Source organism: Canis aureus, chromosome 14 (genome assembly GCF_053574225.1).
Source record: "Canis aureus isolate CA01 chromosome 14, VMU_Caureus_v.1.0, whole genome shotgun sequence".
Classification (NCBI taxonomy): Eukaryota; Metazoa; Chordata; class Mammalia; order Carnivora; family Canidae; genus Canis; species Canis aureus.
In genome coordinates, this window is record NC_135624.1 from 34083700 (window position 1) to 34093401 (window position 9702).

Below are 9702 nucleotides of genomic sequence, written 5' to 3' on the forward strand. Positions count from 1 at the left end.
CTGCCGTGTGGCCCACAAAGCCTACAGTATTCACTATCTGGCCTTTTATAGGAAAAGCTTGCTGTCCTCTGCTCTGTGGTATCCCGTGGACAACCAAAGGGGGACATCACCACTGAACCCAGAGAGCGAGGCATCCAGTCCCCCCACTGCGGAGCTGGGCCAAGCTGGAGGGAACAGTGGCCTTTCCTGCTGACCGTGCATGGCCCACTGGTCCCCCAGAGAAGCTGCAGAGGAAAGCCCAGGCTGGCCAGCTCTGGGGTTGCCTACAGAGTCCAGTGCCCAGTGATGCAGGGAATCAAGTCGCTGGGGGCTCAGGGGCCAGCTCAAGCTAAGGAACCGGCACAGAAGTGATGAGACGGCCTAGGACTTGGGTGGGACCAGAGCTGATGTGTGGGTGAGTTGGCAGGAGTTGAGGGGAGGGAGGTGGGTCGAGGCCTGGCTTGAGAGGCTGGTTTTGGGTGGGTGATGGGGTTGGGGAGTGGGCATCACACTTCAGGATGACAGAGGAGGAAAGGCTGGCAATCAAGGCTTTATGTCCAGGTGAAGAGTGTCTGGAAAGCTTTGGCCCACGCCCGCAGACAGATCCCTGGCCCCCATCAACCTCGGACAGAGCAGGGAGGGCTGTGGACACTGTGGGGCTCAGGGCTTGCGTGCCAGGGCTCCTTTCGCAGGCCATCTTCCCGTGGTTGTCTCCTGCCCTTCTTCCAAGTGCTGGAAGGATGTGCCATTTGTACCCCCCTCACCTTCTAGGAGTGCCCCTGGCCCTCTGGGGAAGGGGAGCTTCTTATTCCTGTAAAAGCTTTAGGTTCTAGGTATAATGAGCAATGAAAATCCACACGAAAAAGTGAAGAGAGGGGCTGGCGTCTGAGGGGGGAGATCAGGCTTTGGAGTGGAGGAGGTATGGGAGCTGTCTGCCCACTCAGAGCTGGGCTCCAGGAGCTTCGAAATCTGGTCCTGTTCCTGGCAGGGTTTGGGGAGAAGGCGGAGCAGAATGATGAGGAGGTTAGAAGAGGGGACCCTGGGTCTTGGGGGGCTGGTGCTGTTTAAGGATTCGTGGTGCCCAGTTGTTCAGGGGTAAACCCCAGACTGGAGGGGGCTCTGTGCTCTCGAGGAGGAAGAGGTCAGCAGCCAGGCAGGGGTGCAGGGAAGGAGCAGCATGGGCTCCTGGGATGCTGTGCACCTTGTGACGTGAGGGAACCCCGCCAGCCCCTGGGGATAGGGGCACAGAGTGGAAATTAGGGTGATTTCAAAGAACAGAATGTGGTATTTCCTAAGCATCGGAATCTTTGGACTGACAGTTGTGTGTCACACGCAGGACACTCAGTGCTTGCTCCTCCTCTCCCACTGTTACTCCTCCTTGCCTCCCTCCTTCTTCTTCCTCCACTCTTCCCTCTCCCCCTCCTCCTCCCATTCTCTCCCCTTCTCTCCTCTTCCCCTTCCTCATCCTCTTCCTCCTCTCACCTCTTCCTCCCTTCTTCCTCTCCCTCTCCTTCCCTTCCCCCTCCTACCCTCCTTTCCTCCCTCTCCACCTCCTCCCCTCCCTCTACCTCCTTCTCTCCCTCCTCTTCTTCCTCCTCTCCCTTCTCCCTCCCCTCTTCCTTCTCTTCTTCCTCCCCTCCCTCTGTTTCTCTCCTCTTCTCTATCCCCTTCCATCCCCTCTCTCCCTCTCACCTCCCCACTAGCCACTAATTCTTCCCCTTCCTCCTCTTCCTCCCTTCTTCCTCTCCCTTCCTTCCCCCTCCTTCCCCTCTTTCTTTCCTCACTCACCACCTCCTCCTCTCCCTCCTCCTCTCCCTTCCTCTCCTCCTTACTGTTATCACTAAGATAAGGCTAAGTGCAGACTCTCAGTTTTCCTGATGATGTGACTCCTTCTAAATTGATAGCCATTAAGAATTTCTAGGTGCTCAGTTCTCTCATAGGTCCCAATGGGGGGAGGAGCTCAATAAAGACATGATCTGTGGGTAGACCAGAAACTCAGGACACTGGAACAGTGTGGGGTGATACAGAGAACACAGAATTGTGTGTCATAACCTAAGTGGTGGTGGCCACAGAGGGGGCAGGTCAGTGGGGGCTGGAGTGGAAGCTGCCTGCCAGCAGAACCTCAGCATCAGAGATGGTTGGCGCAAGAAGAAAAGAGCCAGAGATCAGCATGTGTAGCTCCCTCCTCTTACAGATGAGGAAACTGAGACCCAGAGAGGCTCAGAAGGGCCCAGAGCCTGACCTGAGGTACCCAGTAACTTGGTGATGGAAGTTGAACTTGATTATAATTAATGGATATTTCTGTCTCTAAACACCCAGTGGCTACATTTCTAGACTAAGATGCCAGTGCAATTAATAATGGTGATCATAGTCAACGTGTCCCGCACACTCCCTGTGTGTCATCCGTCCTGCTGAGCACTGTGTTTGAATCACCTCGTATGACTCGCCAGTCCTTATAGAACCACTCCTGCTTTCCTTAGCAACCGCCTGGCCCTCCGACCCCAGCCAACCTGTTTTGGCTAATCTTTCGATGCTCTAACTTCTGCAGTCTTCACCTGTGTCAGCTAACCCTGCGCATTTCCTTGCACACCCCCTCTTCTTCTCCCTGGTTTACTCTGCCCTTTTCAGCCAAGGCCAGCTGGAGTTCTGATTCTCCCTGGAAGCCTGCCTCCCAGGCCTTGGCACTGGCTCAGAGAGGATGTGTGTGGATGCTCGCATGGGGGTGAGTGAACGGCATGATGTGCATCTGCGGGAGCCTGTCAGGGATGCTGCAACAACCATCATTCCCTATTCCCCATTTGCTCCCTCCCCGGGTTAACTGAGTAGTAATGGCATAAATGAGTATAAAACAAGGCACACGAGCATCACGAACCATAGGGGAGGCACACACTGGCCGAGAGATGAAGGCAGGGATGGGTTATTCCCACCCATGGCCATCAGGTGTATTTTCTGATGTGATCCCTCTGGATCTGGAAGGTGGAGAGGTTGCAGATGTGTAGAGATGGTGGGAAAAGGAGTCGGTTTGGAGCCCCCAAAGGGATGGGGTGACAGGAGGTGAGGAATGTGCACACTGTGGGAAATTGTGTAAGGTGGAGAGAGGTTGAGAATAAGAGCAGAGGGTTGAGTGAGGTGTGAGGAGACCACATCTGTGGGGTGGGCTGTCAACGGGGGCCCCTAACTCTTACTGAGCACTTATGACCTGCTGAGCTCTTCTGAGAGCTTTCAATGCAGTGACTCGCATTTTCCACACAACATTATCCCCATGTTACCAATGAGGAAACTGAGTCACAGAGAAGTAAAGTAACAGACTAAGGCCACACAGCCGGGGAGTGGTGGCTCAATAATCAAATCTGTGCTCTGTGCTTTCCCCTGTTCCACTGTGCTGCCTCCCGAGGGCCCTGGAAGGGAACAGAGAGTAGTGGGCAGAGAGAAGAAAGGAGCCTTGTTTTGAGGACCTTTGGCCAATTCTCTGGCGTAACGTGGATCTCCTCAACTACGAAAAACGTGTCGTTGGAACCACGAGTTCTGTTGTGGTTCCCACACGAGTTCCAACCCAACCATGAGTTCCCAACCCAGAGCGGGTGCTCCCAGGTTGTAGTCCTGCAATAAAGGACACGGGGTTCCGGGGCCTAAGAAACGAGTGCCTGAGAGATTCTGCAGGCTCTCAAAGATCTTCCAGAAACGCAGTATCCTATGTAGCAACAGCATCCCTGCACTTTGTCATCCCTAGGCCCCTGTCTGTCACCTTTTGTTTATGATGACTGAGGGCATTTGCATGAAAACAGGGTTTTCTCAGTCTTCTGAGGGCTCTGCTTCCTGCTGCTGGTTCTCACCTGAAGCCATAATTCTCCATTTGTGGCTCAATAACCATCTCCCGGGTGGCTAATTATGGGCCATATGCTCCTGGGGCTGGTGTGCTGGAAAAGCAGACTGGCGTGCTCCGCGTCTGCCTCCTATTCCCATTTCTCTTTTGGACTTGCTAGCTCAAACCTGTCGTCCACAGTGTGTCCCCAGGGCCTCGCGAGACTGTTTTCTCCCTCAGGTAGTGTTCGTTTTGCAGGTGACCCCAGCTGGGCTTAACTGGGCATTCACTAGACTGCCTGCCAGCATCACAGTGTTGACCAGTTGGCAAAAATCAACAAGAGGGCAGATGATGTCTGCTGTTTAAATCCCCTACAGGTGGGGTGATGAAGTGGAAAGAGTTTTGGCTTGGGATCTGCGGAAGTTGAGATCTGCTCCCGGCTTTGTTGGGAAATTGCTGTTACGACTTTGGAGAAATCTCTTCACCCTTCTGGTTCTTAGTTTTTTGTCCATATATATAGGAGAGATTTTGGTTAGATCAGTGGTTTCTAACCTGATTCCTAGGTGTCTGAAAAGGTAGTGATGGGCGTAGGGGGGCCTTTAAAAACAGCTTTGAATTCCCTCTAACCATTAACTCCTAGAGAGAAGTAATTACTGCCTATTCACTGAATCTCCATTATCTAGGACAGTGTTTGGCACAGAAGGTGCAAACAATGAATGTTTGTTGAAATATGAAGGCCTTTCAGAAAGCCCAACAAAGATCTTTCTTCCGTGCTGATGAGGCTGGGCTGGCTAACAGAAACTTTGGATTCTTTAATGATTAGCATGACATTGAAGATGAACCACTCATGGGTTTTTTGTTTGTTTGTTTGTTTCTGCATAATCGTGTGACTTAAGCAGGGAAGGAATCTTTGGGAAGCGTGCTGGCTAGATTGAGGACTGAGGAAAAGATTGCAAACCAGGCTCAAAAAAATGATGGACATTTGCAGAAGCTAAGGCACCAAGAACACAGGTGAGTTTCAGTATTCAAGGCGGGAGGTGTGATTGGATGAGCCAAGGTCATGTGACTGTCCAACTACTGGGTGGGGATGGGCACTGCTTAGTTTTCTTAGGCTTCCAGAGGTTTTGTCTCCACCAAGACTGCCATACACATTGGGGATTTCTATGAAACAGGAAGGAAATTTGGATTCCAGGTAGCCAAAAATGACAAAGGACCATTGCACCTGTAACTCTGGCCCTGCTGCACTTAATCTGATCTTTGCTCAGTAGCCAATGGGTGACTTCGATGAAGGGAATGGGAAAATAAACTTATGTTTGCCTTTTGATAAGGAAAAACATCTATGTGCCTGGAGTGTATGTGAAATAAATTATAAAGGGATATCCACTTATGGATGAAGATAGGACCTTTTCCTATTCTACAAAGCTGAGGTTCTCTACCAAGATAAGTGAAGAGTTTCCCCTGTTGAGATGCAGATACAGGTGCTGAGGGAGATTCACCTTTGCTGTATCTCCAGCTGTTCAGTGGGAGCTCCAGTGACCGGTATGCCTCGCCATCTCTCCAAACCTCATAATCCCAACTGGTTTACTTCACTGGGATTTTGTGAGATCAAATGAGATCACGGATTTGAACATCATCTATAACCCTAAATGTACTCATGTTGCCAATAACCATCAACAACAGGTCAGTGATACCGATATCCATCTTGGTATTTTTCTGGACAGTGTGGGTGGGTAGCCATCCATGAGGAAACACTTTTCTTTCTCACTAACTTACATTTTTTGTGTTCCTTTTATTTGTGCAGTTGACAAATGTCACTTGCAGCTGTCCACAATCTTTTGAATAGCCTCACTACCTCTTAATTATTTTTAATGTTAGGACTCTCATCTTCTCAAGGAAGAATCCAGAAATTTTGCATCCCAAGGATTGCTTGAACCAGGATAATGGCAGGGGACCTGGGTCCCTTTAGTCAGGTGAACTTCTTGGAGGCCTGGAATCAGAAATGAGCAATATGAGGTCCTTGTCTGGAAGGTGGGGGTGCTGTTTGGTTCTTTGGGGGCAGCAGTGGTGGAATTTCTGGCATTCAGTCTCAGTCTTGGTAGGTACTGTACAGTGATGTTTGTTAGAAAATCCCCACAGGGGTGTTTGGACTCAGCAGATTCAGAGTCCATTCTTTATTCCTCTCAGAGATATTTTGAGTTATCTAATTGCCTTTCATATGTTCCTTTCATGCTTACACTAGACAGAATGAATTCTGCTGTTTGTAGCTGAGATTCCTTCCTAAGATAGGAAGCCAGTTCCAAAAGTTACACAACCCATGCTGTGTATCGAAGTGGCTTAGTGGGGGTGGCCAGATAGTAGGAGGCAAGGATTTACCCAAGGTCAGCTGGAGACAGGATGGCCTCACTTTCATGTCGGCAAATCCATGTCTGCTGTGCCCTGTTGGTCTAACTTTTATTTGTTCATCCTTGAGACACTACTTCTGCCAATGGAGACTGCAGGGTGAAGAAAAATGGTAGGAGAAGTTCTTTTCCAAAATCAAATGGAGTCACTTCCTTGTCTTAGGCAGTGGTTTGGGCATCTCCTTTGTTGCTTTGACTCCTGCTGATACCCTTGCCCTTTCCTTCTATCCCTTCACTGGTGCTAGTTGTAAGATCAGTAAAGATTTTACCTTTTCACAAGTGGATGTTATAGTCTTTGAAAATGTAAAGATAAAAACTAATGGAGGAGATACAGGTGACAGAGGCAGAGATAAAGATGGAGAGAGAGAAAGGACAATGAGAGAGAGAGACAGAGGGAAACAGAAACAAAGAGGCAAAAAGTGAGAGAGACTGATGGCAGATATGATCTCTGGTGAGTTAGTTTCTGTGGTAGTAGCCTCTACGATGGCCTCAGTGAGCCCCACGTCTGGTCTTTGCACCCCGTGTAGTCCTTTTCCACACTGAATCAGGGCTGGGCTGTGTGACCAGTAGAGTATGGTGAAGGTCACAGTGGTGATTCCCAAGGCGAGGTCATAGAGTGCATTGCAGCTTCTGCTTTGGCTTCTTGGGCCATTTTCTCTACAGGAAGCCAGTTGCCATGTTGGAAGGACACTCATGCAGCTCTGTGGAGAGCCCACATGAAGAGAAACCAACTTAGCCATTGCAACTTGTTGGCCATGGGAGTGAACCTCCTGGGAGGTGGGTCTTGTGGTCTTGGTCCATCACTGAGATGACTGGACTGCAGCTGATACCCGGCAGCAATCACCTGAGAGAGCCTGAGCCAGAGATGCCCAACAAGGCTGCTTCTGCTCCTTGATCTGCAGAGCTGGGGGAGATCGTGATTTCTGTCGTTTTGAGCTACTGAATGTCAGATTATTTGTCACACAGCATTAGATACTCAATATAGTTCTCTTGCTGCCCTTCTTTTTTGGTAAAATGCCCTAGTGTCTGAGGTGAGGGCAGACAATGGACATGTTTGGGAACCTCTTCTCTTCTTCTACTGGTGTTATTGTTTGGCTTCATAGACTCGCTTGTTCTTCACTTAGTAGAAATTCCTCTTGGGCTCTGGTAGAAAGCCGAACATTATTTCTAGTTTTCAGTATTATTGCACCTGTAATTCTCCTGGGTCTATTTTTGTAAGTATTTCAATGGGAAGGTGGATGAGGATAAATCAAATACTATTATCTTGCTGTTCTCTTAACCAGGAAATCAAAAATCTATAACTGCTCTAGGTTGTTACTTATGTATTCCATCATTACACAGTTTTGAACACATAGTTCCAAACCATGTTATCTTGCTTGTTCATTTATTTATTATTTACATGTGCCATTATATTGTTTTATCATATGTTAGAAAGTATCCATAAAATATGAATTTAGGAAATATGAGAGAAAAATAAATAGAAATTCGAATACCTTCTTTTTTCTATTCAAATGGTTATTGGGGTACCCAGGTGGCTCAGCCAGGTAAGCATCTGACTCTTGATTTCAGCTTAGGTCATGATCTCAGGATTCTGAGTTAGAGCTCCACATTGGGCTCCACACTCAGCAGGGAGTCTGCTTGAGATCCCTCTCTCCTGCCCTTCCCCCCACCACTCATGTGCATGCTCTCTCTCTTTATAAAATAAATCTTTAAAACCAAACAAACAAACCAAATGGTTGTCTTGGCACTGATGGTAAATATGTCCCTTCTCCCACTTTGGAGACCACTGATCTCCCATATGGTTAGCTTTTGATATTCATGTATTATGTGTATGTTATTTAAAGACAGAGGTCCTGCTTTATTATCTTTTCCAAGATTGCAGGGTTGTTACTACATCATGTTTTTTTTTTTTTTTAATATTTTATTTATTTATTTGAGAGAGAGAGAGAGTGAGAGAGAGCAGAAGCAGGGGGAGGGGCAGAGCCCTGATGTAGGGCTCAGTCCTAGGACCCCAGGATCATGACCTGACAAGAAGGCAGATGCTTAACTGGCTGAGTTACCCAGGCACCCCTCCATCATGCTTCTTAAAAGAAAGAATGATGAATGACTATGAATGAGTGAACAAAGGTGGAGTTAATCTTCTCTAAGTTTCAGAGCCCCTCTCTGCTACACTCACTGAGAACTTTCTCTGTGTGAGGCACTCCCTCGGAGGACAGGTCTGGACTTATTTCTAAGACAAATTGTGTTCTGTTTTCCCTATCCATCCCACATCGTGACATATGCAGGTCCCCCAATCACACCCCCACACACAACAGTTTTCTCCTTCTCTTTCAAGCTGTCTTCCAGGCCTGGCTCTCTGGCAAATAGCCATCACCAATGAAGACCTTTCTAGTGAGTACATATGTGGGGGAGGATTTTCCTGGCCCTTAACCAACTTGCCTCACCAGGACTCAGGCTGTCTGGCTTTCTGTCTTCTTACATTTCCTGGAGCTGAGGAGTTGTGGCAGATACAATAATAACCAGCTTGTCAAGCCTCTTTGTTTGGCTGGGCATCTCTCTTGCATAGTCAGTCGACTTAGATCCTCATCCCCATTTAGGCTTCTGAGCGACTGAGTGAGTTAGAGTCAATGTCACCACTTCCCTCCTGCAGCCCATCCTCCATTCCACTGGCTCTTCTGCCTGAGGTTGTGCAAGCAACTGGGAACATGTCAGAAGGCATGAAGGGGCAGCTTCTCTGGGAGAACAGCTAGGTTTCTTCCTCTGTGTGTACACATGCACATGCATGCATTCAGAGAGTTATGGGAGGATATACTTAGTTGGATTTAGAAGATCTTAGTTTGATCTCTGATCCCTGGATTCTTCTTTGTTGGATCTTGGCCAAGACAGCTGAATTGGGACCGTGGTTGGGAGTCCCTGGGATCACACCTGGTGATACACGATCACAACGGAGTATTGCAGCGGATATGGATCTGGCAGCCCGGAAGCTTTGAATGACGGGATAAGCCCCCAAACCTGAGTGGCTGGAAACAACAAAGTTTATTTCTCACCAAAAAAAAATAATAATAATAATAAAATTTATTTCTCACTAATGCTGTGTGTCCATCATGGGATATCTGGGGGTCTGCTTCACTTTGGGACTCCGGCTGATATGAGACCATCAACTGCCATGATGGAGAAGAGAGAGATGGCAAATTGCATGTCGCTAACATTTTTTACAGGGGGACTGTCACTTCTGCTCCTGTTTCAGTGGCTAAAGCAAATCATCAGGGATGACTGTTTTCCAGGGAGGCTCAGAAGTACAATATTACCATGTGACCAGAAGGAGACAGAACTATAATATATGTGAACAGTGCTGGTGACAGTCCATATCTTTTTCTTCTTTTGGATAAATTTTTTAGTTTCTGAATTCTGCTTTTCTAAGATGAAAGTCAGATATTTACTGTGGTGGACAGAGTAATGTCCACACAAAGAGGTCCATGTCCTGATGCCCAGAACCTGTGACTGTATTTTACATGACAGAAG

The 9702-nt window shown here is 48.1% G+C and overlaps 1 protein-coding gene across 1 annotated transcript in view; it reads left to right on the forward strand.

The window, feature by feature from the left end:
- Nucleotides 1-9351, forward strand: part of LOC144283352 (uncharacterized) — a 59149-nt gene extending 49798 nt beyond the window's left edge. Inside the window, exons 4-8 of the mRNA XM_077847346.1 lie at nt 52-394; nt 4681-4792; nt 5295-5461; nt 8516-8571; nt 9063-9351. Coding sequence (XP_077703472.1) covers nt 52-351 — 300 coding nt within the window. The 3' untranslated portion in view covers nt 352-394; nt 4681-4792; nt 5295-5461; nt 8516-8571; nt 9063-9351. The remainder of the gene's footprint in view (nt 1-51; nt 395-4680; nt 4793-5294; nt 5462-8515; nt 8572-9062) is intronic.
- The last annotated feature ends 351 nt before the right edge of the window (nt 9352-9702 follow it).